Below are 16,005 nucleotides of genomic sequence, written 5' to 3' on the forward strand. Positions count from 1 at the left end.
CCTGGGGAGCGCGCCTCGCCCGACGGCGCGGAGCCGGCGGGTGCGAGGGCGCGGTTCCCACACGCCGCGCAGACACACCCCCGTAACGCCGCGCACCGCGGCCCCGCGGCGGGAGCCGGGGTGGCGGTGCGGGGCCGGGGTGGCGGTGCGGGGCCGGGGAGGCGGTGCGGGCCGGGGAAGCGGTGCGGGGCCGGGGTGGCGGTGCGGGCCGGGGAAGCGGTGCGGGCCGGGGAAGCGGTGCGGACCGGGGTGGCGGTGCGGGCCGGGGCGGCGGCGGAGCGGAGGCGCCGCGCCCGGCGGGCGGAGGCTGCGCGGGGCGAGCGCCCCCCAGCGCGCTCCGCCGCGCCGGTTACGTAAGCGCGGGCGCCCCCCGCGCCGCCCCCGCCGGCGGTTATGCAATCGCAGCACACAGACCTACTGTACGGCGCGCCGCCCCGCGCCCCGCCCCGCCCCGCCCCCGCCCGCTCCCATTGGCCGCCTCCCGGCGGCGCCGGGCGCCGATTGGCCGGCCGCGGCCGCCAGTCACGGCGCGGCGCGGCCGGCATGCGGGCTATGAGCGCCGCGCCGCGCAGCCCTGACCTACTAACACACATCCCTCCGCGCCGCCGCCGCGCGCTCCCGCCCGCCGCTCCGCCGCCGTCCGCACGGCGCGGCGCCGCACCGCGCCCGCTCCGCACCGCCGCCCCCCTCATAGCGCGGGGACCGGCGCGGGGCGAGGAATGCTCGGCGCTCCGCGGCGCGCTGCAGGTAAGGAAGGAAGGAAGGCAGGCGCGCGTACAAAGTTGTGGCGCCCGCCCGGAGCTTCGCTCTGGCTGCGGGCGGGGATCGGCTCGTGCTTAAGGGGAGCCCGGCCAGCTCCGGCCGCCGCCGGGCGGGAAGGGTCCGGCGGCGGCGCCGCTCCGCGCGGCGGCGGGCGGCTCGGCGGAGGGGTGGTGGCGCGGGAGGCAGCCCGGGAGATGCCGGCCGGCGGCTCTGGCTGTCGGGGCGTGCTCGTTCCTGGCGTGCCGCGCTGCGCCCCGCGTGTCTTCGGGCGAGCCCCGGGCAGCGCCGGCGGAGCGGCTCTCCGCGTTGCATAATGTGCCGGCGGGGAGCGGAGCTGCCGCGGCGGGCGCCGTGCGGGGCGGAGGGCTGGGTCCCGGGCAGCGCCAGCCGCAGAACCACCGGGAGCTGCTGCCGGAGCCCGCCGGCCAGACCCAGTCCTCTCTCGGGCGGCGCAGGGGCATGTTGCCCGCGGGCAGTCGGGATCAGTGGCAGCGGCCCGGCGCCGGGGCTGCGCTTGTCTCAGCCAGCCTTTTCCGTCACTTTTTGTCGCTGTTTTTTAGGCGCTGCGGGACCGATCGCATAATAGTTCCTGGAAATGTTGCATTATGTAACCACAAAATATGCTGGCGGCGGGGCTGGGAAAAGGGAGCTAATTATGCGATTTTATAATCTGCCTACAAAGAAACTAGGACAATCTCGCCCCGAAAAAAAAAAAAAAGAGCCCCCTAAACCCGTAACTGTAACAGGTTTTGTTAAAGTGTGTTTATTAAGGGAAGTAGACAACTGGGTAAGTGGGGAGGCGAGGCGCGCTCGCGGGCTGCGTGCCGGGTGCCTTAAAACGAGATTTGTGTTGGGTCTATATTTAGCCCCTTCGCGTTTTAGCAATTGTGGCTTCATGTGCTATTTCTGGTCTTTTCTCCAGAGCCGTGCGTGTGTAAGACGTTCGAGGCATTTGCTCGGATTTTTAACTCTACGCCTTCAGAGGCTTTTTAGATCAGGCCGTATTTATTTTTTTTTAGGGAAGGCGTTTCGCCCAGACGCCGTGGCATCTCTCCGGTACGGGCTTTCAGTGGGTGGGGGGGGGATAAGAAATGAAGAATAATTTTTAAAAAACAAAGCATCAGACCAAAACAAACCAAACGGGGATGGCTTGATTTAAAGGAAGAAAGGCGTTTACGGGCGATCTCAGCCGCGCTGGAGGGGGAGAGGAAGAGCCGTCCCGGCCGTGCCCGGCGGGCGGGGGGCCAGGTGCGGCCGGCCCCGCGGGGCAGCGGCGCGGGCTCCGGGGGAGTAGGTCAGTGTGACAGACGCGATGGGCGGGGGAGCGGAGCTGGCTGCGCGGAGCCCTCCGCGCCCGCTTCTCCTCGCGGGGCTCGCGGGGGTCGCCGCTGCCTCCCTTTCCCCCGGGCGGCGGGGCGCGGCGGCGGGCGAGGGCGGCGGGCGTGCGCTCCCCTCAGCCCTTTGTTCTGGGCTGGGGCGGCGGCGGCGGCGGGGGGGCGGCGGGCTGGCAGCGCGGGGCCGGGCGGGCCGGGGCCGTGCGCCGCCGGTCACGTAGGGGGCCGCGGGGCCGAGCCGGGCCGCCTTTGTGGCGGCGCCGATCCCGCGGCTCGGCCCCGCACCGCGCCCCGCGGAGCGTCCCCACCCCGCTGCCCATCGCCCCCCCAGTCCCAGCGTCGCCTGCAGGCAGGGATCGCCAGACAAAGGCCCTCGCTGGTAGGCACGGGATGAGCGTTTTCTTTCGTTTCTTACGTAACGAGCGACAACAACATCATAAAGGCGGGGGGAGGAAAAAAAAAAATCATCATTGCCTAATTCTGTAATGTTTTTCCCAAGTCGGTTCGGCGTCGCAGTGGCTGTGTGTTTTGTACTCTGGGGCCGGCTTGTGCTGTGTCCTCGATAGGAGCATAGCTTGAAAGTTTCTGACTTGCCTTTCAAGATGAGGTGCTTTTAATTTATTTTAATTTTTTTTTTCAATTTTTAATTACTAAAACGGTTCTCCAATACGTGAAACCAACATCTCTGTGCTTCTGACCAAAAACCTCCCAACCGAGTACCCCAGCCACAGGCTTTATGTTCATTGTACCTGCTATAGCAAGTAGTAGCAAAGTATTTTAAAAACGTAATATTCTTGGTAACTGCATAAACTTTTTTTGCTGCTTGATTGCTGGGGCCAAGTACAGCTTTGACAGTGAGGCTTTTTTGGAGTTACAGTTTTGTTAAAAGCAACCCTGTTTTTTTTTGTTGTCCTTGTAACTTGAATGATTGCACTTAGTTTCGTTATGTTTGCTCCAGTGTGTATGTAACCTACTTTGAGTTATCTTTGCCCTCCTCAGTAATTAATTAAATCCAGAGCCTCGTTTGAAATATTGCTATGTCCATTGCTTTTATGGTCCTTATTCAGTCAAAATCTTGACTTTGATGAGAAACTCGAATGAATAAGGATTTGGTGTTTTGGCCCAAAAGCCTGATTTAAGCCAACAAGTTCAAGGACTGCTGAATAAGGATCGTTAATAACATTGGCACTAACAGTTATTGTTACATTACACATGTCTCACATTACAGATGTCTTTGACTGTTAAAATGCTAATAAGCGTTAGAATATTCTGCCTCCACTTTCATTTACTTTATATTTTTATCTTGTGCTCCAAAGGACTCTTGACTAGCTTTCAAAATATCCAGCTTCCTGAATTTGCATCCAAAACTACAAGTTTCTGCTGTTTTGGTGGGGGTTGTTTTGCGTTTTGTTATGAGGTCTGGGGGGGATTTTTTTTGTTTGTTAGCTTTTGTATTTATGAAACAGATGTGAAGGTGTCAAGAAGCTAAGAATCTTCCCATGGGCAGTATGAACTTACATGACCTCCAAACAGCTTATCTCATCTTAAGAGGGAACAGTATTTGCCTTGCTTTGGATGAAATTTATAGAACATACATTCTTTCTATTGCAGTAGAGTCAAAAGAGAGTCTGAGAAAGATATCAGCACAATGCTGCTTTTTTCCAATCCTTTATCTTGAAATAAAACTCTTAAATAAAATAAACCTTTAACTCATTTTAAATTGACTTATTTTAACAAATAGTTATGCAAACTACACTTATGCAATAGTTTTTTTCCAGACGGCAATCTCACTGCTGTTATAACATCACTGTGATGCAATAATATGAACAATAAAATCCTCTGTTTGAGTCTTATTACACACTGTTAAGCAATGTATCTGACTCATCGGCTTAATTGACTCTTCTAGGTGACCTTGCCATGATCATTACAGCCAGTTATGAGATATAAATGTGCTTAGGCTATGTAATAGAAAAAAAATGCAAATAGATGGCCAATTCCTGCAGTCCAATCTAAAAGAAAATGACAATTGATTTCCGTTTTAGTATTTTACAGTATTAAAGCATTGCCTTACAGTATTTGAAAATATTTTTTTAGTAGCTACATGATAATTTAACTGTCTAATACTGATGATAAGCATGACTGTTAAAAACAAGATTGTTTCTACCACATTTTTAGTCAAGACCAACTATTCCCTTGTTTACACAATGTTATTAAAAAATTGTATTATAAGGTAGATCTGAAATAAATCTAGCCACCTTAGATACCCTGTGTTTTTTCCTAATTCACTTGTTGAATTGGTCCATGTCCAAAATAGCATACTATGAGATAGAATATATATTTAATATCTGTCACAAAATTCAATTATGAAAAATGCCTTATTTAAGACATGGCTTTTCCCCCTTTCTTGAGTTGCTCCACCTTGGTGTAATTTTCAGGCTGTCCTGCAGTATTTGAATAATTAACCAGTTTTTGCTACGGAGGTGTCTGCACAACAGCTGACAATAAAGATGTCAGTGCTGCAAGACTTCTCTTTGCAAGTGGAATGCAACCCAACAAAGAAAATTATGCTCAGCATGGGCAGTGGTCTGGACCATCTCAGAGAATTGGAGCTCTAAAGATTGCTGTTTCTCTGCTCTGTCTGCTGTGAGTGGTAGATAACAATTTACAGCCAGCGTTTATTCTGTATATTTACTTCAGTTGTTATATAACAAGATGCATGTTTAGAGCATCAGCTGGGATTAATTGACATAATTCTGCTGCCTTTAAGTAGAGCCATATAAATTTAGGTCAGCTGAAGGTCTGGTCCATGGTTGGCATTTTAAGAACACAGTTCAATAATAGAAAGCTATTTGTTGTCAGAATAATTAATATTTGATTTTGTGGACTTATTTTTAATGGTTTGTAACTAAGGGAAACCTGAGATTGTATTTCCAGAACATGGTTGCTATTAAGTTATAGCTTTTCACAGTCTAGTTCTTCGTGCTGTCAAGTAGCTATTGAAATGGGAAACATACTGTCATAGATAGTACTGTAACTTCAGTAACAGTTGTTTCTATTGAGGCTTTATTAAAATACTGGAAAGTGATATGGTATTATTAAATTGCATGTTTACATGTGTATACGATATATATGGAATTAAATATTTACCCAAGATATATTTATTTCCTTCTCAGTTTTACATTTTTTCCTGGTGCTATCAGAAATATTCTTAGATCTTGTTTTTTACCATTTGAACTAGATCAATAAATAGCTTGTTTTGGGAAACATGAACAGATCTGGCAGAATCATACTGTCTTCACAAGGAAATGAAAGAAAATGTGGGGCAAATTGCACTTACTAAGATTCACTGACCTTTTCTGAACAACTGCTACCCTTAACATATGTTTTGTGCCCTCCAAATAGAAATTTTATTTCTGTAATTTACCTTTGGTAAACAGGCTGTACTTTAATGAGTTAATTTGTAGTTCTTAAGATAAAACTGTAACTTAAGTAATTTTTCCAACAAAGATAGCCTTTCTTAAAAAATTACATATGACATCAGCTTTCTGGGTGCAACATAGAGTTGGGTAATATGAATTTGCAATAGTATTTCAAGTTCCATTATAATCTTACTTATTCTTTCCTTACATTTGATTGAACAGTGTCATAATAAATGATATCTGATGAGCCCGATGGAATATATTTTGTGGACATATTCCATTTTTTTCCTTCAATAATATGATCAACATTTTAGCAAAAGTGGGTCAGCTTGTACAAAGTTATCATCATCAGTGTTCCACTGACCTAATTACACATTGGTCCTGAAACACTAAGCACTTAAGATGTTCATGATGTAGGAAAAGGAAACTGCATACAGGATCAATACTTGTGCATTGCTTCACGCTGTTGTAACACATTCGTGGTCCTTGTGCACATTACTACGTAACGGCAGAAAGTGGTGGCAATATTCATATTGTAAATGCTCTTCCCCTTTGTGACTGCAGGTAACCTGTCCATCACAGCATAAAATGCAGTCACCTAGGTTTTATCAGAAAGTTTTAACTTCATTTGTTCTACATTGTCTAGACCCTCTGACCCACAAATCTGTCCCAGGGATGTCACTGGTTCAGCGTATCCAGCATTAAAGCTTTTCTTCAACAGGAACATTAACTCACAAACTGTTGTAGGTAAAAGGCAAGAAGAAGTTTGTTGAAGGACTTCAGTGGAGATTGGAGATACTCTGGATTCCTGAATTATGATAGGTGTAGAGTCTCATGGCAAATTTTTTGTCTGTGGAAAGCAGTAGAGGTAGAGTATCTCTAAAATTTTTCAGCAGTGTTTAGGGAGGCTGTGCATGCACCACCTGAGCTTAAACTCAGTCCCATGTGTGTAATGAGAATGTTTTTTCTGTACCATATAAAAGTATTGAGATAGGTAGCATCTGGTTTTGGGATACTTTGGAGATAAAGTGCAAAATATATCTTTCAGTTTTCCAAAAACTGGAATGCAAACTGGTAGCTTTTTAATCTATAAACAATTTCTATAGCAGCTCATCTGGTATGTAGCCAGATTTTCAAAATTGATAAACTGGGGCAGAATGGTGGCAGTAATATAATTAAAGATACCTATGCAAAACATGGACAACATCAACTAAAAATAAGCAGAGGCATCAAGATGAGTGCAATTGTTTTTTGAGAGTGTGCCATATAGTAGTGGTGGTGATAATAGAGACATGTTTTTTCCTAGAACAAAAGAAGCTACACACAACTGTTATTTTCTTCCATTTTTAAGGGCTGATATATATTCCTCTTGTAGACACAATGATACAAAACTGAATTGTTTGAGCATTCAATGCTAGAAATGGGATTTCATTTAGTGCGATAGAATCACTATCAAAACGCTAGAGCTGTAGAATTAAACAGTCATTTTATCCTAGGATATGTTTGAAAAATTATGCTTGGAAATAGCATGAATTATTTTGCTAAATATAAATGAAAGCATTCAGTTACTCTATGCAGAAGATTAGGTACATGAGGAGGCTCCCATACATTCTCTAAAGCAGAAATTATTTATGCAATTAAATTACACAGAAGAGAGCAAACCTGTGGCCTTGTCCTCCAAACTTTGAGACCTTTCAGTTATTATAGTGTGAATACGTAAATCCCCAGGATCAGATCTTGAATGGGCCATGTTGTCACTTCAGTATCTTTTGAAGTCCCATGGATAAATTAATTTTTTGTGATTTCTGCATGCATAATGTTTTGCTTCAATAGCATGAGTCTTATACAACAGTCTCATTAATACTTGGATCTGGGATTGTATTCTGCTTCTGTTGAAATCAATGGCAAAATTGCTGGGGGAGCAAATCTGGCTTTGTAATTAAGTTAATAGGGTCGAGTGTTATTACATTGTAGAATTGGCACTCAGTGCCATTAACATCAACCAACCAAATGTTGGTTTTATAACACTTTATGAGGGAGTGATAAAGCAATTGAAAAATTAATCATAAGGGAAAATATTGGTATTTGAAATGTAATCAGAGGAATCATTACAGTTCATTAATTTATGTTTAAATACTCATGTTTTCCAATGGAATTATAAAATGCAAGTGAAGTGAAGTGAAATGGCTGGTTCCATTGAAGGCATGTTGCCATTATCATCAGATGGAATTTAATTTGTTTACAGACTCAGCATTGGGCTGATCCACATGAAGAAGTATTACTAAACAAGGGTTTTGACTCCTGTTTGTAAAGCCTCAGTTCCAGTTACCATAATAAAAGCACTCAAGAAATACAGAAAGAGCTGAAGGTCTTCTGTTGTTTTGTTCATTCGCAAAAGTAATGGCATTAGGTGTAACTGAATAAATAGCAAACCCGTATGACTGTGTCAGTGGGTTACATGTCTGTCTTGACAGCTTTACTGATGGACTCTGGCAGAGAGCAAAGTTGAATATTGCATGCAACAACACAGTCATTTTGATACATGCTTAATATTTACTGTGGATTGCATACTACTTACAGTCTGTCTGTTTATGCCAGGAACAATGTGTACAGGAGGGAAACTGGCCAATACAGGAATTAACAGTGCTACCATGGGCAGATTGGGCCATTCCAGTGTCCAGTCTGCAGATGTCCCATGGAACAAGGGACACAAACTCTGCAGCTGGTAGGACTAAATTCAGCTCAGTGCCAGTCTTGGGCTTGAGGGAGGATATTTGAACATGCAGTTCAGTTTTTATCTATCAATATGGTCATATTGATGAACTATGTCATTAGTCAACATTCATTTAGGAAAAAAGCCACAATACAGAAACTTTTTTGCTAATTATTATTATCATTGTTAGTATTTTTCCTAGACCATAGTGTTGGACAAACACTGAATTGGACTAGACTTGAGCTGGAGACCATACTGATAGACATGGTCCAGATTCTTATCCTGCTACATTCTTGTTCAAGACTAAACATTGCTTTTATAGCATGTGGAAATAAAAGATGGGAATATTATAGCGGAAAAAGTATTTAATTTGTGTAGGTATGGTTTTGTTCTTCTAAAATATCCAATGATTCTGTAAGTACTTCCTTGTTTGTTACCACTTTGAGTAAGTGTAGATGTTCTAGGCTATATGGTGCATCTATATATATGGTAACAATGATGACGTATGCATATCGGTGTGTTTTCTTGGAGAACAAATATTTTGATTTGAGTGTAGCCCTCTGGTATTGTTAAATTCAGTAGGAGCTGTGAACTAAGGACATGAAATTGCACAAAAGTTGTTTTGAGCACATTTTGCTCATGTGAGAGTTGGCTGAGGTACATTCTAAGGGGCAAATGATGATTTCATATTGAGTACATGATACGGTTTCCTGCTGTGTGCCATGGAAGGTGTCTGCTACTGGTACAGGTGAATACAGTAATTGTAGTGGATCAAGACAATTACGATCAGTAACTGTGTACTCCCAGTTCTACCAGATTATAAAATGAGATCCCAGTATTCTGTTATTGTAAAATGGTGCTACAGAGACTGAATACTCTATAAATATGACAAAAGATCAAGTGGCCTTGTCTTCTCTTTTTTTTTGTTGTTGCTTTAATGTTTCAGCAACAGTTTTTTTAAGTGTTGAGTTACACTAGGTTTAAAATGGTATGCATATGAATTAAATAATTAATTCCCTGAATCAGTGAAATGGGCAAAATGTCTATGCACCTACTTCAGCAAATCAAACTACTGAAAATTTGGAGAAACAGATTGTAAACAGATTGCGTTGCTGTATGGTTCCTGGTTTGCTGATCCAGCTCCTTCAGTCTTGACAGAAATCTCCCTTTTGACTCCACTTGGAATTTTGCATCAGGGTCTAACTATGTAACTGTTTCTGTATTAGAGGTACATTTCTTCTTTTCAAACATGACAATTTGTGACGCTGCTTTTGCACTAAAATATTAGATGTTGTCTTTGGTGAGGTTGGTGTCTTAACTATTTTTCATTAGTTTGTATTATCAAAGACAAATAGTTACATGTCAGTTATTAACCATGTATTTTAGGAAATTCTACTTAGTTGTTCTATTAAATGTGTTAATTTTTTCATGACAGAAGAATTGGCATGGTTTGATGGAACAGAATCCAGCTTGAAACCTTAGTCTTTATGACCCTGCTTAATTGTTACTACATCACTCATTCCACTTTGCCTTCTGGAAAAGACAAGAGAAATTGACAGAATACAATTCATTAATTCTTTTATAACTTTCTTGACTGATAATGTTAAAATTAGTTTCATTTGTCATTGTAAAAACATTCCCAGTAAATAGAGACATTAATCTGAAGCTGCTCATTTTTTCCTTCTGGTCGTACAGGCAAGAATGATTGCTGACTCGATAGTCAATTCTATAAAAGCACTTGGCATACTACATTCTTTTCAACAGGAACATGATTTACTGTAGAAAATGATATACTGAGAAGCTGTGCATAAGATCAAGACCAAGTGATCTTAATATTTTTGCATTAAAAGGTGCTGAATAAAACAAAGGCCAATATAAACTCTTTAAGTTCAAATTTAATGATTAAAATGTCTGAAGCTAAAGGTTAGGCTAGTTTTTATTTGTTAATGGTAAGACTTCTGGGTCTAAACTTTTATTTCAATGCAAATGCTGTTTCCTGGAAGTGCACATGCCTCAACAGTATTAAACTTTACTTTGACATAATACGACTTTGTCAAATGCAAATTTTTAATTAAATGTCATTTCTCTAATGTATTTTTCAATACTAATTTTAATGTTTTCTTTGTAAGATACTAGAAAACTACATCATCTTTTGTCAATACTTCTTAGTTAGGTACTTGCCCAAATTATGTGTGTGAACTTGCTAGTTAGAATTAATATGATGGATGCAAACACTTACATATAGATATATATTTTTTTTACAGGATTCAAATGCAGCAATTAAATGCTTAATAGATAAGCACTGGATAATGGATAATGGTGGTATTTTAAGACAATAGAAAGCACTCCTTCTCTAAATCAGCTTATGTTATTTTTAATCCTTGAAGGACCCAAATGTATTGCATTTCTGTCATACACCACAGCTGTTTTCAGAAGAGATGCTTTAATGTGGAACAGGATACTTTATAGTGCTGCTCATCAATATGCTGTGTCCTGCAGTTTAAAGTATTGAAAAGTTTTAGTTTAACCAGTGGTGCCATGGAAGGTTCAGTGACAGCATTACTGTAAGGTCAAAACTCAAATGTTTTTTAATTGATTCCTCCTTGGATCGTATAATATTTGTTTTGGAAGCAAATCTGCTACCTCTAGGTGTTATGAAATTTAGAATACCAATAGTTTCGGTGTTGAGCTCTTTTCATATCACAGCAGGTTTAATCATCCAAATTCTTATCTAAAATATTTGTCAATAGCTACTTTTGTGTGTTTTGATCAAGCAATTCCTAATTAGTAATAAAATTCTCTATTTGTTTCAGGTTTTTAGAAGATTCCCATTGAATCTGCGAAGAAAACTGGTTCTAGACAGACACTTCTCTCTGAGATTATGAAAGAAAAGGAAGAATGTGTGTGGATTTAAAATTACTGTGTTTTTCAAGTTGTGGAGTGAGAAGTACTGGGAAGATAGCTTGCTCTGTTGCTTCTTGTAGATCTACAAATTGTTTCTGATGCAGCTGAGAAAAATGCAGACCCTTAAAAAGGAGCACGGACCTGTTGACACAAGTAGCAATGTGGACAAAATCATGGTACTTAAGTCAACCTTAGCAGAAGTATCTGAAGAATTGTCTACAAATGAAGATATACTACTTACTGAAGCAAGTAGTGGAAAGAGCAAATCTTCAGCTTGCCGGAGAAAGCGAGAATTCATTCCAGATGAAAAGAAGGATGCTATGTATTGGGAGAAAAGGAGGAAAAATAATGAAGCTGCCAAAAGATCTCGTGAAAAACGACGACTGAATGACCTTGTCTTAGAGAACAAACTAATTGCACTGGGAGAAGAGAATGCCACTTTGAAGGCAGAGCTGCTTTCATTGAAGTTAAAGTTTGGTTTAATTAGTTCTGCGGCCTATGCCCAAGAGATACAGAAACTCAGTAGCTCAACAACTGTGTATTTTCAAGATTATCAGAGTTCCAAATCAAATATTAACTCATTTGTAGATGAACATGAACCATCTATAGTTGGTAGCAGTTGTATTTCTGTCATTAAACATTCTCCTCAAAGCTCTATGTCTGATGTATCTGAAACATCAACTGTAGAGCATACCCAACCAACTCGTATACAAAGCAACTGCAGAAGTCCTGAAAATAAGTTCCAGATTATAAAGCAGGAGCCCATGGAATTAGAGAGAGAGCCAAGAGATGACAGAGGTTCATACAAAGCGTCCATATATCCAAACTACATGGGAGCTACCTTTAATGTATACTCACATTCTCCTCCTCTCTTGCAAGTTAATAGGTCCTCCAGTAATTCCCCGAGAACGTCAGAAACTGATGATGGTGTAGTTGGAAAGTCATCTGATGGAGAAGATGAACAGCAGGTTCCTAAGGGTCCAATTCATTCCCCAGTTGAACATAAAAATGTTCATGCAACAGTGAAAGTTCCAGAAGTGAATTCTTCAGCTTTGCCTCACAAGCTTCGAATCAAAGCCAAAGCCATGCAAGTTAAAGTGGAAGCAATGGATAATGACTATGATGCAACGCAGAAGTTGTCATCACCCATTGACATGTCCTCAAAAAGACATTTTGAACTTGAAAAACATGGTGCGCAAAACTTGGTGCATTCTTCTCACACTCCTTTCTCGGTTCAAGTGACTAATATCCAAGACTGGTCACTTAAACCAGAACTCTGGCATCAGAAGGAACTCAATGTTAAAATTCAGAGTGGTTGCAAAACTGGAGTTGTTGAAATAAAAGACAATATCTACAATGTCTCTGAGTCAGAGAATCTCTATTTGAAGCAGGGCATAGCAAACTTATCTGCAGAGGTTGCTTCACTTAAAAGACTTATAACTACACAAATCTCTGCATCAGACTCTGGTTAATTTACTACTGAAAAAAAGGCTTATTGTTTCAAAGGATGTAATTTGCAGTAGATCAATATGTTTTGTATGATGCTGAATTTTCACTGGACTTGTGAAGTCATTTCACTGTAATGTTCACATAATGTCTGATTGGTGTCTTTTTGTGCACAAATTATTATGAAGACTAGGTTGTGCTATGATCACTATGCCTTGAGTATAGTCAAGTAGCCTGTACAAAGGCTGTATATAGTGGACTTTAATTTCATTTTGTTCTACTAAAAAGCGTGCAAGTTACCAGTTACAATAAAATATTGGTGACAAACATAGAACATCTACTCCAGTTCAGTTGATTTTATGAACTTGTAAATAAGTTGTTAATTAAAAACTGGTTTATTTCTTACACTGTGCTCAACTTCACTTACATTTTTGGTTTTTGCAGCCTAACAACCAAATTACAATTTACAACATGTGTGATCCTTCTGGCCACCTTTTTCCTTAACATGTTTTTTAGAAGAGAGGTAAAGTGAATATTTATAAATTAAACAGTACCAATTTATAGCCTTAGCCTTCTTTAACTTATTTCTTAGTAGAAATTAACCAAAAGCCCTGCAAATTCTAACCCAGTAACTAATAACAACATTTTTTTTGATCCTTCAATCTCAAATGAGACAGTAATGAGTTTCCTGGATGTTTTAGTGTGACAAGCAATTTTTCAATATTATTACTTGGTGTTTTAGGTGAAATTAGTTAAGTCAGATTTGTGCATCTGCAAAGTTTTCAGAGCCTTGCAGTGGCACGATTGGACAGCACCATCTCTGCCAAGGGGCGGCTTGCATCTGCAAGGGGTGCAGGCATGGAAAGTCAACCCCTCTTGCATACCAGCATTCTGTCCATGGCAGACCATGGGCCACCTGTACATGAATTATAAGGCTACTGGATTTGTAAACTCTGAGCTCAGCTAGGTAAATACTTGCACAAAGGCTAGGCAATAGCAGTTGCAGAGTTAAAGATCATCTGCTATTTTAGTTCCCAGAATGGGACATAATGCAATTATGCATGAAGTAAGTCTTGCCAGCAATTTGTCCCTGGTTTCAATGGCTTAATTAACTGAACTGGAATACCTTGGCTTGCTAAAGGGCATTTTGCAAGAGCTTCTCAGATGTAAAATAGAGACTGTGTGAAGAACTGCACAATCTAGACACTGCTAGCCCCTTACAACTTATGCAGATAACGAGTTCTTCACTTGATGACTGGACAAGGCTGTGGTGCTCTTTGTCTTTCAGAAGAGCCATTGAACCATGGAGTCTAGAATTGTATCACATATCCTTGGTTTGGCTTACCAAAATCTTTCATTTTAAAACTAAAAATAATTCATAAACAGAGCATAAACTTGGCAGAGGTTCTTTTCATGATACTTCCCCCTTCTTTTAGCGTACTAATAAATCAGACTAACAAATAAGCTTTTTTCTGAAAAGGCTTTTTATTAATTGCCATACTGTATAATGAATTGAACCTTTCCATAGGCTTAAAATACTAATTAACAAAACAATATGTAGGTATTGTTTTTTTAAATTAATACTTGACTTGAGTGAGAGGAAGTTTCAATTTTTTGGGGATATGAAGAGGAGTCTGAGTCACTCCTAATAGCTCTGAAGCTTGGTCCAGCAGTCAAGGCAATGGCAGAACTCCCTGATGTCAGTAAGGACAGGATTTGATTCTGTGCCTTTTCAGGAACTGATGGTTCAGTTGTGTTCTGGGAGGACCTCCGCACAGAAATCACTGGTACTTTCTGAGCTTTTTTGAGCCTTCTAACTGCTGTGCTGTATTTGTGGCATTCAGAGTTGATAAACTGCTATTCTTTTTTCATGCCTTAATAATACAATAGACCCCATAGCTGGGCTCTGTATGTATTTGGTAATTAACATAGATGACATTTCAATGTTACTGAAAATAAGCTCAGGATTATTGCATGAAATGTAAAAATTTGCATTGAATGATGGGGATATGAGACATGAGGCAGTTATGGCTACTGTCTCCTTGCTTGCTAAGTATCTTCTGTAAGCAACAATAAAATTCTTTAAATATTTTGCATATTATTTATCACATGTAATGTGTTCAAAGAGAGGACTTAAAACTCTCAGTGTTGCCATCAGTGTAAGCCTAGATCTATTGGGTTTTTTTCCATTTCTTGTTAGAATTGTTTGTCATAATGGAAGAATGTTGTCCTCTTTCTAGCTCATTATATATTTTGTGTATCTGTTTTGTGCAATTAATACTTAACAGTAATGATGTAGTTAATTTGTTGAAGGATGTCATTGCAAGAAAGTTATAGCATGGAGCTTAGGAGCACAATCAGATGTTATTTATACTCCCTTTATACCTTAGTGTTATGCTTCATTTGAAGAAAGAAATAAATAATTTGTCTTTTGTTCAAAACCAGATCTAACCTACCACATGCTTTTCTATTATGTTCATCATCATAGTCCAACACAGGGGCATTAATTTGGGTTGATGACTGATCTTCCCGAGCTGAAGTTGCTGTTTCTCCATCTAACACTTGGAATATCTTTCACATAGCTATTAAAGGTACAAACTGCTAGAGTGTGGGTGGTACATCCAAAGCCCCATTATTGGCTACAGCTCCTGAGTCTGAACTGTTGTGTAGATGGCCTCCTCATGCAGACCTCTCACCCTGCTTGTCCATCTGCAGCCTGCTTCCCCTCGGGATGTGAAATGGGAAAGATGGAATGTCACCCTGTGGGGGTGGGAGGGAGAGAGTGCAGTGAGACTGCCCTGCTCCAGCCTTCAGCTGGTACATAATTATGAAAGTGTAGGACCAGACAGTTGTGCTCTTCCAACCTGCCTTCCTTGCACTGCAGGAAACAGAATCCATGGAAAAAGTATCCCTGGCTGGTCATCTAGTCTCTCAATGGGAAATCAGAAGGTTGGTTTTGAGCACAAAATGGGCTTTATCTAAGTGTGAATAAACTGGCATAACATCGTCTACCTTACAAAAATTGTCAGCAATTGACAAAAAAACATGAAACATGGCAAAAGAGGAATCTTTCTTATTTTAGTGTCTTCAGTTACAAATGTTAAGGAAGGCCACATACGGAAACTGGTAATTCTGAGACTTACCAGTATAAATTCTCTTTCATGTTAATTTTTAATTTGAAGGGCTTCATGGAAAGTAAGAGAAGTCTCAAAAATGACTTGATTAGCAAGGTAAACTTTTTCCTAGTGATATCAACTAGTGGCTAATTAGCAATGCAAAGTGTGAGTACAGCTCGGTCATTAAATTTGCCTAACTTAATTGTGTATAAACACAGTAATATAGCCCCATGTTCTATCAATGCCAATATTTTAATAGAGAGGTGAATTGTGGATATGCCCATACATATACTGAGCCCAAATTTTATAAT

General features: G+C 41.5%; 1 protein-coding gene across 3 annotated transcripts; it reads left to right on the plus strand.

Moving 5' to 3' along the window:
* The first annotated feature begins 640 nt into the window (after window positions 1–640).
* On the plus strand, window positions 641–15,024 carry NFIL3 (nuclear factor, interleukin 3 regulated). Of its 3 annotated transcripts, none has more exons than XM_021530398.2 (2): window positions 641–747; window positions 11,042–15,024. In XM_021530398.2, exon 2 carries the CDS (start codon window positions 11,231–11,233, stop codon window positions 12,602–12,604), a length of 1,374 nt encoding a protein of 457 aa, XP_021386073.1. In that variant the 5' UTR covers window positions 641–747; window positions 11,042–11,230; the 3' UTR covers window positions 12,605–15,024. The 3 variants fall into 3 exon arrangements, with proteins under 3 accessions (XP_021386073.1, XP_021386074.1, XP_021386075.1); XM_021530399.3 differs by lacking the exon at window positions 641–747 and adding an exon at window positions 2,453–2,475; XM_021530400.3 differs by lacking the exon at window positions 641–747 and adding an exon at window positions 2,566–2,703.
* Window positions 15,025–16,005: the final 981 nt, after the last annotated feature.

This window comes from Lonchura striata, chromosome Z (assembly GCF_046129695.1).
Source record: "Lonchura striata isolate bLonStr1 chromosome Z, bLonStr1.mat, whole genome shotgun sequence".
Lineage (NCBI taxonomy): Eukaryota > Metazoa > Chordata > Aves > Passeriformes > Estrildidae > Lonchura > Lonchura striata.